This window comes from Lampetra fluviatilis, chromosome 27 (genome assembly GCF_964198595.1).
Source record: "Lampetra fluviatilis chromosome 27, kcLamFluv1.1, whole genome shotgun sequence".
NCBI classification, from domain to species: domain Eukaryota; kingdom Metazoa; phylum Chordata; class Hyperoartia; order Petromyzontiformes; family Petromyzontidae; genus Lampetra; species Lampetra fluviatilis.
In genome coordinates this window covers 9,166,425-9,184,341 of record NC_136301.1, presented here as the reverse complement: position 1 = coordinate 9,184,341, position 17,917 = coordinate 9,166,425, and the positions used below count along the sequence as shown (strand labels likewise).

General features: G+C 54.6%; 1 protein-coding gene across 1 annotated transcript in view; it reads right to left on the bottom strand.

Annotated features, from left to right (window-relative positions):
• LOC144942465 (uncharacterized) overlaps positions 1-17,917 on the bottom strand; it is a gene marked incomplete at its 5' end in the record, with an annotated part of 101,492 nt that overhangs the window by 3,275 nt on the left and 80,300 nt on the right. The window contains 7 exons of the mRNA XM_078869332.1: positions 314-616; positions 770-853; positions 10,341-10,439; positions 12,996-14,517; positions 14,631-14,739; positions 15,511-16,491; positions 16,822-16,971. Coding sequence (XP_078725458.1) covers positions 314-616; positions 770-853; positions 10,341-10,439; positions 12,996-14,517; positions 14,631-14,739; positions 15,511-16,491; positions 16,822-16,971 — 3,248 coding nt within the window. The remainder of the gene's footprint in view (positions 1-313; positions 617-769; positions 854-10,340; positions 10,440-12,995; positions 14,518-14,630; positions 14,740-15,510; positions 16,492-16,821; positions 16,972-17,917) is intronic.

Genomic DNA, 17,917 nt, shown 5'->3' with positions numbered 1-17,917 from the left:
TCTGACAAAAAATACCGAGGCAGGTGCTTAGTTTTGGTGGGGCCCCGATAGTAAAGCCCCATCCCTGAGCAGCATGCTCCAGGTTCAGCACTCGTACACATACTCACACAGATGCCAATCGCTAAGCCAGTGGAAATGACATCTGCACGTTGCTCGTGCCAGCATAGGTGAGCCCGCACGCCACATGCATTCAGCATTAATCGGTGTGTGGATCGGTGCCGGTGGAGGGGTCAAGAGGTCACTCTCGCGGTGGGGGGGGGGGTCGATTAGTGAACCCCCCCCCAACCACCCCCCTGCCGCCTCCACCCCTCACCCCGCTGTGTCGCTCATCGGCGTGAACCACGGTTCTCTTGTAGACGCGGGAGCGGCGTTCCCGCGCGTCGTCTCCTCCCTCCGCGCGTCTCTCCCGTCCCCCCGCGTCGGCCGTGGTTGGGGCTGCGTCTCCCCCCGAGTCGCTCACCTCCGCTGCTCCCCTCTGGGTGCCGGGCGAGGAGCCCATGGTGAGCGGCGCGGCCGCTGGCCCTGGCTGGCCGTGGCAGCTAGGGTCCAGGAGGCCTCCTCCGGTTGTGGGGCCTGTTTCGGGACTCAGGATCCTCCGAATGATTTTCCTTGTAACCTGGGAGGGGTGGGGGGCGGTCCCAGGGGGGTGGGAGTGGGTGCCGCGGGGAGGGAGAGAGGAGAGAGAGAGAGGACGAGTGAGTTTAGGCATTGTAACTCGGCGTGAGCGAGTGTGCGTGAATGAGCGAGCGAATGTGAGAGTGACCCATACCTTCCTTGTCACAATGTTGCCGAACTCGTCTGTGAATTGTTCCTCCGTCACCGAGTCCGTGGGCATGTCCGTAACGTCCTCGCCCTGCACGAGCACACATGCACGCACACACATGCACACGACAGCCACCATTTGCCATCAAGTCGTGGTGTTACCATGACGATTGTGCCAAGCTAGCTGCACTTTGAGGCCATCGCATGAAGTGTGGAAGCCTCACTACTCGCAGGAGGCCATGGGACAGACCCAGATGTCATGGCTTAACTGAGATGACCCCCTCCTGTGTCAACTTGCTGCATTTTAGCCGCCCAGCACTCTGCTCATTGTTGTAAGCATCGATTGTCTGCCCTCCGTTGTTGCTGGAGGGCCACTGCACCCAACTGCCCAGTAGCGTTCTTCACGAGCCTCCTCCATAGAGGCCGATCTTGACACCGCTGGTACCAGTCTTCGGAAAGTCCACTCAGCTCCACATCCTCCTGTACCGCATCAGTCCATGTCTTTTCCATCCATTGTCACGCCCGTTTAACTCTCTCTGTCTAGCCCAGGGGTCGGCAACCTACGGCTCCGGAGCCGCATGCGGCTCTTTACGGGCTGCTTCTTGACGATATGTACGTATGTACAGTATGTACTCAGATGCATTGCGGCTCTTGAAATACTGAATTTTGTACCGAATTGGAAAGAAATGGCTCTTCTTGTTATTTTGGTTGCCGACCCCTGGTCTAGCCAAACAGAAGCTGCTTGGGCATGCGGGCTACGTGACCCACCCTTGCTTGCCGGAGTAGCTCACCGATGGGACTGTGTCCGGATCTCTCCCCTCCCCACCCAACCCCTCCCCACCCAGCCCCTCTCCACCCAGCCCCACCCCGAGCATTTTTGGATGCACGACGGACTGACACAATAATCCCCTGTGGGCTGGTGTAACCAGGAGGTTCCTACCAGTATGAAGTGCTTGCCACAAATGAACCACAATACCTATCTGATCTCGTCAAGGAGCATAAACCATGATGCAAACTCCACTCACCCTCGCGGAGGCTTTTGGCTAGCCAGCACCTGGAACAGGAGGTTATAAAAGGCAACAGACCCATTCGCCTTGCCTGTGTAGAGGTGTATTGGTACGGATGGGAAACAAACACAAGGGGCGTGGTTATGGCCGTACGCAGAGAAGGTGCTTAACATCGATGTCCGCACCTGCCATCCCCCACGGCCCCCCCGGGGGGGGGGGGGGGGGGGGGGGGGCGATTGCTATATAAGGTGGTGAGCCGGAGGGCTCGAGGTCGAGTGTTAGCTTTAACCAGCGAAGATTGAAGACCAGCTAGAGTAGGCCCTGGAACTCCCCTGGCTCGCTGTCCTTGTCAGGACTGACCAGGGAAAGCCAGTGGCGTGGCCCCGAGAGCCCAGACCGATGTTCTTATATGAGCCGGTCTGGAGACTCAGGGTGCCGTAAATCCCAGCTTGACCAGGGCTGGGATAGATAGCCTCCCTTAGCTCTGTAGTGCAGGACCTGGGAGTAGGCTAGCCGGGTTAGACGTTGGGTCTCCCTGTTAGACGGGTGAAGGGGCCGATACCCCTTCAAGTGTTGTGTATCCCCGTCTCTGTAAATACGTTGGTGTTAATAAATACGTGTGCCTCCAACTACGTCGTCCAAACCTCCTGAAACTTACTACATCTGGTGTCGGAAGTGGTCTTTCAACGATGGACACACGAGGGACGACTCGTACCAGGGAGCCGGAGATGGAGGACACCTCGGCCGACTCGGCGCCCGAGATGGCCGAAGTCGGATCTGAGCAGCCGGGGCCGAGTACACCCACTCCGCAACGCCAGGAAGGGTGGGGAGCGTCGGCTGAGGGACTTCGGCTGGCTCACTCCCGCCTGGCGGAGCTGCTCTACGCTGCGGCCGCCACGTTGGAGGAGATCACGCGGCTGGGGGCTGGAGAAGCTGCACGGGGCGACGGCGGCCGACACGCAGCGCCGCTTCCCGCCATCTCAACGCGGCGCGCAGTCAAATTTCCCACCATCGCTACAGGGGGAGCAGAGGGCGGGGCCGCCGATGGCCAAGCAGAAGCCGCAACGTCATCAACACCGGCCAGCGCGTCACCAACGTAGCGACCGGCGATGCCATACGCTCTGCCCGCCCACACTGTACCGAGTGCCGGGAACGACGGGGCGCGATCCACGACCACGGACGTCGCATTACAGCAGTGACTACCGCCCCTCAAAGAGTTCGTGGGCGAGGACGGGGACTGGGGAGGCTTCAGAAGATGGTTCCTCGCTCACCAGGAAATGGCGAATTGGACGGACGACGAAGCACTACTCGCGCTGCCGGCAATGCTTGACAATGACGCCCTGGCTACCCTCACCTCGGCGCCAAATGAAAAGCGCGCCACGCTGCAGTTGGCGCTGCAGCTTCTGTCCGCTGTCTACGGGCCGCCTTCGGACTGCAGGCAGTTGTTCCACGATCGCCATCGGGGCGCCAAGGAATCGCCCCTGGCTTTCCGAACAGCTCTCCTGGCCCTGGTGAAGGCAGCTTTTCCGCGGATGGACGAGGAAGGAGTGGACGCCATGGTGACTGAAAAGCTGTTGCTGCTGGCGGACGAGTTGGACGTTGCCGTCTTGGCACAAGACGACACAGAGATGTGTTCCTTGCTGGTCGCGCGCCATATCCACGCAAGTTTGCGGTCCCTGCGTCGCAAGGCCAGCAAGGCGGTGGCCGGGCATGCCATGGCGGCAACCACCCTCCCATCAGAGGAGGTCTGCGCGGTGGAGTGGCCGGTGGAGTGGAGATCCGCGGGACCACAAGCTCGGAACGGACCGAGCCGCCAGGATCAGCCCAGGCCGTCTGGGGCGCTCACACGCTGCTACAACTGTGGCCTTCAGGGCCACGTGGCTTCAGGATGCCGGGCTCCTCGACGGCGCGGAGCGACGCCTCGTCCGGACGCCGCGCCGCCTCTACCCAAGCTCCAGCAGCAGAATACGGCGAGTTGTGGCACCTCACATGTTTGGCCTACGCACACACCTGTCACACACTCACTCACTACAACGTACAGGGGTCGCAAATCGCCAGGTGTTGCATCGGAGTGTTCCGAAATGCGGCGGGCGCTCCAACCGGGGCAGTGGTCGGAGCTCGCCCATCGTGTTGTTGCCGCGTCGGCGGGGTCGTCGGTCATGGTCGGTCACATTGATGGGGTTGAGGTGCGGGTTTTAATTGATACAGGAGCATCGGCGATTATTATATCCGATTTGATTTATAACATCCTTCCCGTTCAAAGCCGTCCTTTGCTCCCCGTTGAGGTTCCATGCTATGCTGCTAACGGGGGCTCGCTGGGCATCATTGGGCAGATCCGCGCGCAAATTTGTATTGGGGACATCAAATTATCCGGGCCGGTATTGGTCTCCTCCTCGCTGGCGGTTCCGTGCCTGTTAGGGACGGATTTTTTGGCCAAAATGCCTATCCGTATATTGATCGACCAGGGTTGCATCGAACTCCCATCGGGCCGACGTATAATGTATTTGTCCTCCCCCGCCACTGAGCGTACGGCATTTGCGACGGTGCAGGCGCTCGTGGTGAGGACTGTACGCGTACCACCGGGAGCTCAGATGCTCGTGCCTCTTAGGTTGCGTCGGCCGTTTGCTAAGGGAGTTGTGGATCGGGGGGTCCTGTTGGGACCATCCAGAGCCGGGGTCAATGGACCTGATTTGCTAGCGGCTCAGACCATGGTGAAAGGGGACGGGGACCCCTTCATTGCGGTCCTTAATGTGGGGTCGCGAACGACCGTGGTTCCTCAAGGGACCGTGCTTGCACACGCAACGCCGGCGCCCTGTGAGGAACCGGTCGTGGGTCAGGTGAGCACCGATCCTCCGTCGCGACCGCATTCGGACCGTGATGAGGGATGGCTGGATGCGCTTTGCGCGGGATCAGTGGACCTGTCCGACTCACAGCGTGAGAGGCTTCGAGTTCTCCTGCGCGAGTTTGCCGACGTTTTTAGTCAACACAAATTTGATATTGGTTGTACTAAATTGCTGCGACACCATATTGACACGGGTGACAGCGTGCCAATCCGCCAAAATCCTTTTCGGTTGAGTCCCGCCGAAAAGGATCATGTCAAATCGGCCGTAGACGACATGCTAGCCGCGGATATTATATCCCCTTCTACCAGCCCTTGAGGTGCACCGATCGTTTTAGTGAAAAAACACGACGGCTCACTGCGGTTTTGTGTCGATTTTCGTCGGTTGAACAAGATTTCCGTGGCCGACGCATACCCGCTTCCTCGGATGGATGAATCGCTTGATGCCCTAGTGGGGGCGCGGTTCTTTTCCATGTTGGATTTGCTTTCTGGATTCTGGCAGCTCCCTCTGGATGACGAATCTAAACCTGAGACTGCTTTCCATATGCCGCACGGCCTTTTTCAATTTAACCGCTTGCCGATGGGGCTACATTCTGCGCCGGCAACTTTTCAGCGGTTAATGGAATTGGTCTTGGCGGGGTTGCAATGGGATTCATGTTTAATTTACTTAGACGATGTCATCGTCTTTAGTACAACATTTGATGACCAAACTGCGGGCTGCCAATTTGAAATTCAAACTGCAGAAGTGCCATTTGCTCCGCGAATCGGTGCGGTATTTGGGTCACATTGTCGGACGCTCGGGGATTGCCACGGATCCCGCCAAAACAAAATGTGTCAGCTCCTGGCCGACACCCACCTCGGTGGGGGAGGTCAGGAGTTTCATTGGGTTCGCGTCGTATTACCGACGGTTTGTAGCTGACTTCGCTACAATCGCGAAACCCTTGCATGCCTTGACGTCCAAGGGAGTCAAGTTTCATTGGGGACCGGAGGAGGAGGCTGCTTTTCGTTCCCTCCAGGATGCCCTGGTGGGGGCTCCGCCATTGAGTTATCCAGATTTTTCACAACCCTTCTTGCTCGATACAGACGCAAGCAACACGGGCATTGGGGGCGTGCTTTCGCAGCTCATTGGCGGCGTAGAGCATGTGGTAGCTTACGGTAGTCGGGTGTTGTCTCCGGCGGAACAACGGTACTGCGTTACCCGTCGTGAACTATTGGCGATCGTTTATTTCATTCAGCAGTACCGCCCATATCTGTACGGTCGACATTTCACCGTCCGTACAGATCATGCGGCGCTGCAGTATGCCTTACGGATTTAACAACCATCGGGACAGTTGTCTCGATGGTTGGAGATTCTCCAAGATTTCGATTTTGTCACCACATATCGTAAGGGCGTCCGCCACACGAACGCTGACGCTCTGTCGCGTTTGCCGCCCACTTCCGAGTGCGCTTGCCTCTTGGGTTCGGGGCGTTGTAGACCTCCGAATGTGATCGCTGATTCGGTCCTTGCGGCCGCCGCCGATGCGCCTTCAACTTCGGGTCCTATCGAGCAAGAAGGGAGGGATTCCTTGCTGGGGTTGTCCGTGGCGGAGTGGGGACGCCTCCAAATGGAGGACACCTCCCTCCTCGCTTTGCGCCGTCGCATCGGGGGGGTTGGTCAGGGGACGGCAAACGTTGACTCGTGGGGGTTGTTCCAGGGGCTTTTAATGCACTGGGATGGGAGATCCCGCCGCCACCGGCTGGTGGTGCCTTCCGCATTGAGGGGTAGAGTGGTGTGGGCTGCGCATGAGCGGCTCCTTCACCTGGGGACTCACAAGACCCTTTGCCATGCTCCAACTCGATTTTTCCTGGTCGGGCATGGCAAGGGACGTGGGTGATCTCTTGGGGTCGTGCACTCAATGCGCGCAGCGGAAACCACCGGCGAGGGGGTCCAACCCGCTGCTGCAGTCGATAAAAGTTTCCCGAATTAACGAGCTCATTGCACTGGATATTCTCGGGCCATTTCCCGCTACACCTAGGGGAAATAGGTACTTGACAGGGGTTGAATATTTCACGAGATGGCCTATGGCCTGGCCCCTGGCTAACCAGTCGGCAGCAGCCATCGCGGAGGCCTTTGTCCAGGGCTACGTCCTCGACAAAGGTGCTCCGGAGCGGCTGCTGACCGACCAGGGTAAAAAATTTTCGGGGAAACTCCTCCGCGAAGTGTGCGAGCTCCTGGGTACGGAGAAAATTCGGACCTCCCCATATCACCCGCAAACTGACGGGATGGTGGAGCGGCTGCATCGGACTATCACGTCCATGCTGTCCCAACAGGTCTCTGAATCCCAGACCGATTGGGACCTTCACATTGCGGGGGTTTTGGCAGCCTACAGAATGGCTCCTCATGCGGCCACCGGATTTTGGCCTTTCTTCCTGATGTATGGCCGCGAGGCTAACCCGCCTGTTGCGACTCAGCTAAAGCTCTCGACGCCGCATGCAAACTCTAAATTGTCCGACCAGGTCAAATTTAACATCGATAAATTAACAGAGGCGCGGGAGGTGGCCATACAGAATTCGGAACTCCGCCAGAGGGCGAATGAGAGGCTTAGGCTGGGTCGGGCACATGTGCTCCAATGGAAACCGGGGGACAAGGCGTGGTTGCACTGTCCCCAGGTGCCACTGGCGACCTCGTCTAAGCTGGTACGGCCGTGGCGGGGGCCCGTGGAAGTCATACAGGTTTTGCGGCCACAATGTGTGCGCGTCCGATGGGGAAAGCGTCGGTGGTACGTGCACCCCTCCCGGTTGAAATCGTTCATTGCGCCCCAGGTTCCTCACACACACATGCGTGGCCAAACGTGTGAGGGGTCCACCGACTGCTTTCGACTGACTTGTCACCGGCTGTTCCACCTCCAGGTGCACCGGGATTGACGTGCCCACGTCCTGCGACCCCACCCGGGGGGGTCGGGGGTCGCTCATTGGACATACCGGACGCTCCCGCACCCGAACTGTCGGCGCCCACCACTGGTCCAACCGGGGCTGCCCCTTGTGACGGCCCCGCTGCAAGAACGCGCGCCAAAACGCGCAGACTTTTGTGAGGTCGGCCGCTGGTGGGGACCTTGCGGGGGGCGTCCTGGGCGCTTGTATATATGTATATATGTTGTGTGTTTATGGGATGGGGTATTTATTCAGGGGGGGTGCGTCGGGTCGGTTTTTTTTATTTTTTTCCCTCTGTTGGTTGCTGGTTGTTGTTGTTGTTAAAGTTACGTGAGGCACACGCGAATTCGGGGGGCGAGGCATCGTGTTGGGATTTTGTTGCAGCCGGGGACGGCTGTGGCCTGTACAGGGGGGGGTGATGTAGAGGTGTATTGGTACGGATGGGAAACAAACACAAGGGGCGTGGTTATGGCCGTATGCAGAGAAGGTGCTTACATCGACGTCCGCACCTGCCATCCCCCACGGCCCCCCCGGGGGGGAGCGATTGCTATATAAGGTGGTGAGCCGGAGGGCTCGAGGTCGAGTGTTAGCTTTAACCAGCGAAGATTGAAGACCAGCTAGAGTAGGCCCTGGAACTCCCCTGGCTCGCTGTCCTTGTCAGGACTGACCAGGGAAAGCCGGTGGCGTGGCCCCGAGAGCCCAGACCGATGTTCTTATAAGAGCCGGTCTGGAGACTCAGGGTGCCGTAAATCCCAGCTTGACCAGGGCTGGGATAGATAGCCTCCCTTAGCTCTGTAGTGGAGGACCTGGGAGTAGGCTAGCCGGGTTAGACGTTGGGTCTCCCTGTTAGACGGGTGAAGGGGCCGATACCCCTTCAAGTGTTGTGTATCCCCGTCTCTGTAAATACGTTGGTGTTAATAAATACGTGTGCCTCCAACTATGTCGTCCAAGCCTCCTGAAACTTACTACACCTGCATCCCTCCCCATTGATGTTCATTTTTGGTGGGAATGTAAACCACCACCAACACTCAGTACTCACGCATAGGCCTCGGCAAGGTAAGGTAAAAGTTAAAAGGTAAAAACAACGAGCCTATTTTTAGCCTACCTTTTACCTTACCACAATACAATCACTCTACCCTACCTTTTACCCTTTAGCAGGTAAGGTAAAAGGTAAAAGGTAAAAAGCAACGAGCCTACCTTTTACCCTTACCCTATATAAATTACCCGATTACAGGGTAATTACTAGGGAACTACACATGAACAAGGTTTAACAGGTCCCTGCGGGGTGGGCTGGTAGGAACGAATAACCAAAGAATATAAACATAATGTATTATTACACTTGTTTAGCCAGGAAAGCCCCACTGAGTCTAAAGGTTTTTGTAGGGTCCTGCCAAGTGTTTGCAGTAGGGGGCGATGTTGCTACACCGAATCGGACGATACGAAGGGAGAGTGTGAGGCCTAGTTATAGGCTTTAGGCCTAGCTGTAGGCGTTAGGCCGCTGGGAGTTAATTTTTAATTTAAATGTTTGAATTATTTATGTAAAAGCTTTAAATGTAAATGTTTCTATTTAAAAACATCAGGTAATGTAACATTGTTAAACATTAACTCCCTTTCACACACGCAGGGGTACGATACGAAGGGAGAGTTTGAGGCCTACTTCTAGGATTTAGGCCTAGCTGTAGGCTTTAGACCGCCGTGAGTTAATTGTAAATTTAAATGTTTTTATTATTTATGTAAAAGCTTAATTTAAATGTTTCTATTTAAAAGCATCAGGAAATGTAACATTGTTAAACATTAACTCCCTTGCACACACGCGGGGGTACGATACGAAGGGAGAGTTTGAGGCGTAGTTCGAGGCTTTAGGCCTAGCTGTAGGCTTTAGGGCGCAGCGAGTTAAATTTTAATTTAAAAGTTTTAATTAAAAGCTATCTCAGGGAATTATAAGGGAATGTTACACTTGTTTAGCCAGGAAAGCGTCATTAATTTAAATGGTTTAATTAAAAGCTATCTGAGGGAATTATAAGGGAATGTTACACTTGTTTAGCCAGGAAAGTGTCACCGAGTCTAAAGGTTTTTGTAGGGTCATGCCAAGTGTTTGCAGTAGGGGGCGATGTTGCTAGACGGACGGACGGACGATATAATCTGTTGTAGGCTGGTCCACTTCGTTCCTACCAGTATAACGGTAAATGCTAGGTAGAGTGCTTTATTCATATAGAATACTCTCGATTATTCCAATTTCACACGCTTGTTGTCGTTGTTGTCATTGTTGTTGTCGTTGTCATTGTTGTATCCTCAAATCTTGTAACTAAATTTTTACCCACTTCCTAATGTGGTATCGACTGCAAACTTGGTATACTTATGTCATACTGATGACAACACTATTCTATCATAAAATCCTTTTTTATATGTTACGTTTCGGCTTGGGTCTAATTGTCCACGCTCAACTGTTGTTGGCTGTAATTGGTCACGGCCCCTTACATCGTAGCAAGCTTCGGGGCCACTTCCTGGAGTCGTGGAGTTCTGTCATTACTCGTACATTTCATAAAAGCGTGTTTTAAAGAAAGTTTGTTTTAATATTACTTATTAAATGGAGGCCACGGACTGCGCCACGGAGCTTTTAGTGGTAAACCAGTTACTGTATTTACCGGGTAATACTTCGCGCTACCTTTACCCTTCCGTGTAATTCTTCCGAGCTACCTTTACCCTACCCTTTACCTTACCCCTTGGCATGTCGACACCTTTACCCTTCACCTTTACCCTTTTAAAGCCGGTAAAAAGGGTAAATTACCTTACCTTGCCGAGGCCTACTCACGCACCCTCACCTTGATGATGACGCGCCGCCTGATGACGCGCGTGGTCACGAGCTCCTCCTCGTCGGAGCTGCTCGTCGTCTCTCGGCTGCCCAGAGCGCGTGACACCTCCTACACACGGTCAACAGCGGCCTCCATTCACAACTAAGTGGCGGTGACATCACCGCAGCACTGGTGCCATGACAGGGGTACACTTTGAGGCCACATAAATTGTCGAAGGCTCGCTGCTGGCAGGCGGGAGCCTTACACACTTCATCGGCGTGTCTAAATCCTGCATCAATTAGAAAAATAACATCACTGCTGTTCTCGATGAACTCGTGCCTATTCGAATAAGCACAAAGAGAATTGGGAAAGTGCACAGTAACTGGTTGTCACCGGAGGCGATCGCTGCAAAGCAGAAATGGAGGAGGCTCAAGACTGTCCGACTTGCTTACAGAGCCGCCCGTACATCTGCCAATCAACTCATTTTTAAGTCAACGCAGATCGTTCTATGCTCTGCGCATCAATGAGTCGGCTCGCGACCCCCCCGTGCTTTGTGGCACGTCGTGAAGGGGTCTGCTGCACTCCAAGCACCCATCAACGAGTCAACCCGGTCTGTGCACAGGACTTGCGACGTTCTTTGCCAGTAAAATAGTGACGATCAAGACGGCAGTTTCTTACTTTAAAGAAACGGATTCTCCCGGTCTGCCATCTGAGTTTTAATCAACATGGAACCGATGTAAAACTCGAGAAGCTGGCACCAGCGTCGGTGGCAGAGGTGTCGATCGTCACCGCACGGCTGCCAAATAAAACATCGCCACTCAACTACATCCACACGTGGATTCTCAAATCGTGCTCAAACGTTGATTGCACCGCTGATTGTCCACCTGGCCAATATTTTGTTCAACTAGGGCGGTTTCCCAGACCGGTTCGAAATGGCGCAGGTAACACCGCTCTAGAAAAAAAATTGGCTTGAGCTAGTGACCCCCACAACTATTTCCCGATCTCAAACCCGAGCACGATTTCACGGGTCATGGAGCGCTTTGGTCTGAAGCGGTGACTTCCCCACGTCTTTGGGATGGGCGCATTCAACCCGTTGCAGTCAGGATACCGCAAACTCCACAGCATTGAGATGTCACGACTAAAGATCACTCAATATGATTGAAAGCTTTCGTGACTGCAGGGATTCATCGTCATTCAGACGCTGTCTTTCCAACAGCCCTGTTCTTCACCTGAGGACGGCTGCTTGCGTTGTGGCCGAAACGTCGTGAGAATTATATTTTATTATGTTTTGTTTTTATTATTTTATTATTTCCCTTCTACGTGACTTTACCGAAAGAACCAAGAAGATCACTCAATACCTCTATAAAATCATGGATGATCGGAGCACCCGCAGTGTTGGTTGGCCTCCTTTGACACCGTCGGCCACAAGATATTCATCGAGTGGCTATGGTCAAGGTTCGGTGTGTCGGGGATGGCACTGGGGTGGATTTAGTCATACCGACATGGCCGATCACAGTTGGTCTAGCTGGGTGATGAAAAGTCATCGCCGATGCCGTGCCCAGTTGGCGTACCAGAGCTGTTCGTCCTCTGGACCTTCCTATTTTAAAACATACGTCTCTCGAATTGCCGATTTCATCTCAAGGCATTCCATCAAGTTCCACGAATATGCCGATGATGCACAATTGTACACTGCAGTGAAGCCGAAGTTGGATATGGAGAGCCTCGGTAACCGCAAAGATCGCACGCATGTGTGTTTAGCACGAAACAAGATGCTGCTTAACCGAGAGTAATCGGTTCTGCAGGCGAAACCATTTGTGGGAGGATTAGCTGTGGCTGTTGTAGACCCCAGGATTCAGTTTTCTACTCATCTAAAAAAGAGCCTCAACACGATATTATAAAATTATATGTCGCAAAATACAGTCAGGTCCTGCAATTTGCATACCAGCCATGATGTAACCAACATGGTGGCGTGTAGCCGAGTATCGACAAGGCTCGATTTTTGCAACTCGCTACTCTACGGGACATCTGTAAAAAAAACATGAGCGTGTATGAGATTCTTTGTTTCGTGTCGTGATGGGTATTGCAAGATCCGAGCATGTCCATCCGGTGCTCGCCCAGCTGCATTGGCTTCGGGTTGCTGAACGAAGACATTGTAAGTTTGCCCTCATTACACACAGTGCTCGTCACAAATGAACCACGATACCTTCATATCTCATTAAGGAGCATAAATCATCACGCGAACTCTGGGTCATCCTCGCAGCGGCTTTTAGCTAGAAATCGAACAAAGCCAGTCACTGTATTGCGTGCTTTGGGATGCGGCCATCTGAAATGGTTATCCTTCGATTTAAAGCTTTCGTGACTGCAGGGATTCATCTTCTTGGTTCTTTCGGTAAAGTCACGTAAAAGGGAAATAATAAAATAATAGACCGACCTGAGGACGGCTGCTTGCGTTGTGGCCGAAACGTCGTGAGAATTATTTAATTGTTTTATTTTTATTATTTTATTATTTCCCTTCTACGTGACTTTACCGAAATAATCAAGAAAATGGTTATCCTTCTGATTTTAAGAAATGAAAACGAATTTCTTTCGAGCTACTTTTTGTGTTTACTTTGTTGTCCTTACCCTGCACCTCCGACGGTTGGGCGACATGTGGTGCGAAAGGAGTTGAACATACATATTACTCACCTCTTCAACAGGCGAACCCTCATCAGGACTCATCTCCTCATCCTCCTCCTCCACGACCTCAACTCCTCCTCGTGACAGGATTCTTCCCGACACCTCGTTGCCCTCCACAGGCTCCACTTCTTCGGGGATGGCTCCGAGCCGACCTTCGGCGATAGCCGGTGACCCCTCTTCGCCCTGACCGGCTCCCTCCTCATCCTCATCCTCCTCGTCACCCCGAGGCTCCTCTCTGGCCAGGGGCGCAGGTGGGACTCTCTCCACCTCCCTCCTCATCTCCATCTTCCTCTCCTGGTCCCTCTTTATCTCCTCCTCCACTCTCTTCATCTCCTCCTCCACCCTCTTTATCTCCTCTTTCTTCTTCATCAATCTCTTCATCTCCTCCTCCCTTTCCATCTCCTCCTCCACCCTCTTCCTCTCTTCTTTCTTCCTCTGCTCCTCTTTCTTCTTCCTCTGCTCCTCCACCCTTTTCTTCTCTTCCACCCTCTTTCTCTCCTCCTCCTCCACCCTCTTCATCTCCTCTTTCTTCCTCCTCTCCTCCTCCTCCTCCTCCAGCCTCTTCCTCTCTTCTTTCTTCCTCTGCTCCTCCCTCTTCTCCATCTCTCTCTTCCTCTCCTCCCTTTTCATCTCCTCCTCCGCCCTCTTCATTTCCTCCTCCGCCCTCTTCCTCTGCTCCTCCCTCTTCATCTCCTCCTCCAGCCTCTTCATCTCTTCTTTCTTCCTCTCCTCCTCCCTCTTCCTCCTCTCCTGCTCTGCCCTCTTCTCCTCTTCCACCCTCTCCTCCTCCCTCTTCTTCTGCTCCTCCCTTTCCATCTCATCCTTCTCCCTCTTCATCTCCTCCCTCTTCCTCTGCTCCTCCCTCTTCTCCTCCTCCTCTTTCTTCTTCATCAATCTCTTCCTCTCCTCCTCCTTCTTCCTCTTCTCCTCCTCCACCCTCTTCATCTCCCTCTTCTTCTGCTCCTCCATTCTCATCTCCTCCTCCACCCTCTTCATCTCCTCCTCCAGCCTCTTCATCTCCTCCTCCTCCTCCCTCTTCCTCTGCTCCTCCATTCTCATCTCCTCCTCCACCCTTTCCATCTCCTCCTCCAGCCTCTTCCTCTCCTCCTCCACCATTTTCCTCTCCTCTTTTTTCTTCTCTTCCATCTCCCTCTCCTCCTTCTCCCTCTTTCTCTCCTCCTCCTCCTCCTGCCTCTTCCTCTCCTCTTTCTTCACCATCTCCCTTCTCTGTTCCTCCTCCTTCTCCCTCTTCCTCTCCTCCTCCCTCTCCTCCTCCTCCTCCTCCCTCCTCTTCCTCTCCTGCTCCTCCCTCCCCTTCCTCTCCTCCTCCGCTCTCTTCCTCATCTCCTCCCTCTCCACCTCCTCTCCCCCCGGGCCCCCCCTCTCCCCATGACCACCGCTCGAGGGTGCTTTGGCACTGGGGGGCTGCTGCGTGGCTTTCTCCTTCAGGTAGCCGACCAGAGTTCCCGGGGTGGGCAACCCACGCTGAGCTGTTTCGCCAGAAGAGGGGGGCGACTCGGCGTGACCTCGTCTGTGGGCATGGTGGGGAGGGTGGGGGGGGGTTACGAAATTACAAAGACCCCCGAGCGAATGCGCATGTGACCGAGCGGGTGGGTAAGCGAGTGAGTGAGTGCGGTGCCGCACCGGCGAGCTGCCCGTATCTGCTCAGCCGAGAGGTTCACGTGAGCGCCGTCGGTCTCCCTCTCCAGACGCTCCATGAGTGCGCGCACTCGCTCCTCCGACCACTCGGGGTCTGCCACGCACGCACGCACACACACACACACACGTGCACACACGCACACACGCGTGCACAAACATACGCACACTTACACACGCGCACGTACACACACGCACATACATAGCGTGCACACGTACGCACATACATAGCGTGCACACGTACGCACACATACACACACGCACATACATAGCGTGCACACGTACGCACGCGCACACACGCGTACACACGCGTCCACACGCACGTGAGTGTAGCAAGTGTGTGTATTCCCTTGTTCTGAGTGTGTTTTCTCCGGGTTCTTCAGTTTCCACCTCCGACAGCTACACTCGCACACCTCGTGGAACTGGTGTCGGCCAAACCCACGTCCCCATTGCTGACAAATTCCCTGTAAATCTCTCCACCGAGATCACAAAGCAGGACCAGCAGCAGCACCATGTTCCCCTGCTGCTGATACTGCGACAAACCTGGCAGGAACCTCCTCCTGAGACTCTTTATGGTGTTTTTTCTGCAATATTTGGATTTTCTGTTTGCACTCAGTCACATTCACTTTAAGATGTTTTTTGTTCATGTTTTAGTTTTTTGTTTGTTGCGGTTGCACCCGATTCAAGAGCCGAATGGCTCACAGGGCTATACCTAATAAATGAACTTGAACTTGAACCGGGTGAACGAGCGTAATCATAACAACGGGAAGAGCCCGCAAATCGCCACGAACAATGACGACTCGCCACGCACGTGTGCCAGGCTAGGTGCACGCACAGGCGCCCCAACGTTGTCCCCCCCCCCCCGCACCTGTCTTGAACTCGGCGAGCCGCGTTCTCTTCACGGTGGTGACGCGGAAGTTTGGGAACGAGTCCGGGGAAAATCCCTCTTCGCAGGGGAACCCCCTCGCTCCCAGGGGCACCCCCGGTGGCAGCCCAGGAAACAACTCGCCAGCGCGAGGGGGCAGCGACGGCGCGGCAGGGAACGGGAGTGGTGCGGCCGAGGCGCCGAGCAGAGATGTGGCTGCGGTGGCGAGCGGTGCAGTTTGAGTGGCTAGCGGTGCGGTTTGAGTGTCGAGCGGCGTGGCTGTTGTGGCGAGCGGTGATGTCAGCATCCTGTTCGTTATGAGCGTTGTTCTGGTGAACACGAACGACGCCGGGAAATCTGGCATCGGTGCGGGAGGCGGCGTGGCAGGAGTGGCGGTGGGGGCGGGTGGCGGTGGCGGTGACGGACCGGCGGGTGGCATGCGAGGTGGCAGAGAGGCGGAGGGGAGTGACGAACGCTGTGGGGTGAACGAAAATCCCGTTGATGGCGGCGCTGACGATCGTGACGGTAGCGTCGACGATCGTGACGGTGGCAGCGGAGGTAGCGCCGATGATTGCGATGGTCGCGATGGCAGCGTTGGCATTCGCGATGGCAGCGTTGACGATCGTGGTGGGGGCGGTGGTGGTGTGGATGCTAGCGATGATGACGATGGCATCGGCTGGGTCTCTGCGTGGCCTCGCCGTGTGTCTCGGACGTTGTGGAACCCGACGCTCTCCGCGCCGGTTGAGGAGGAGGAGGTGGTGCACAGTGGAATTGCGCTGGCAAACATATCGAAGAAATTTGCGGTGAAGTCATCGTCACGGTCGCCGTCATCGTGGGCCGGGACGGGCGCATCGCCCGCATCGTCACCCTCGTCGTCCGCGTCATCGTCATGGCAACCAAAATCAAATCGCTCGGAGAGGGCGTGCAGGTGGATCTTCGGCACGGGGGGGGCGGCGGCGGCGGCAGGGACGGCCGCGCCGTGCGCTGCAACGGCGAGTGTGGGATGGAGACGCGGAGAGAACGGAGAGTGGAGGGGGAGAGAGAGAAAGCGGGGAGAGAGTGGAGGGAGCCCGGAGAGCGGAGAGTGGGTAGAGAGCCGTCGGAGTGAAGTCACGCGTGAGATGGAATGAGCAGAGAAGAAAAAAAAACGCAAAGTCAACCAAAGAGAAACATGGGGCAGGGGGGCCGTGCGGATATTTCAGATAAATTGCAACGAAAATAAATAAGAATTCATAACCAAGCGGGACCGCGCGTGCATTGTGATGTGACGGGACGACCCAGCCTGGAGGTGGAGTCGGAGTGGGGGGGGGTCACCTGTTTGCTCCAGAGTGGGGCGCTCGGGGCCCGTGGTGCTGCGGGGGATCCCGGGGAAGTGAGGGGGGGGTGGCGCGGAGCCCCCTACCGCCGCCACCTGAGCCACGTCCGGCCTCTTCATGGCAACCAGGTACCGCTCTAGCTGGGTGCCTGGAGACCACACACATCGATAGCAACCGCACATCCTGACTGGTTTCCAGGCAACCAAGTACAGCATCATTGGCCCCCCCGAGTAACCACACATAGCGTTACTGGTTTCCAAGCAACCACACATCATTAGTAACCACGTAGTATTGTTACTTGTCCCTACACAGCATCGTATTGTTACTGGTCGCCTAGCAACCATGCAGTACCATCACCGAGTGCCTAGCAACTACACATCATGATCATGAGTAACCACACACCACATTACTGCTTCCTTAACAATACACCATCTTCTTGGTTCTTTCGGTAAAGTCACGTAGAAGGGAAATAATAAAATAATAAAAATAAAACAATTACATTCTCACGACGTTTCGATCGCAACACAAGCAATCATCGTCAGGTGTGAAAACCACAGCAAGAAATTTGAAAAAAGTGGCGGTTTTAAATTATTTTTATTTTATTATTTCCCTTCTACATGACTTTACCGAAAGAAGCAAGATTATGAATCCCTGCAGTCACGAAAGCTTTAAATCGAAACCCACCATCTGTAAAGGCACTGTGAAGTTAGGCACGATTATAATCGCTGCGTTATAATCCCCGCATTATAATCCCCACACCACCTGTATTCAACTGGGACTCATTGCAAAGAGATGTCCCTTGCTGCCAGATCGGCCGTTCGCTAACGTCGATTTCGAGCAGCGCGACTCTGCTGATGAGAAACTGAATGTCGGAACCAGTGCAGAGCTTTGCGTGTACCGAATCAATGCCGCTGAAACGCCTCGCTCTCAGAACGCCGTGCAGTTTACGGGATGTGTAAGAAATTCTTATTTGCTGTGTGGAGAGACGGAGATGTGAACGAGACATGGTCTGCCTGTTCTTGTTGTGTAGTTAAGAGACAAGTGATGATGTTGTGGTTACTAATGATGTGTAGTTCCCGAGAAACAATGTGCAG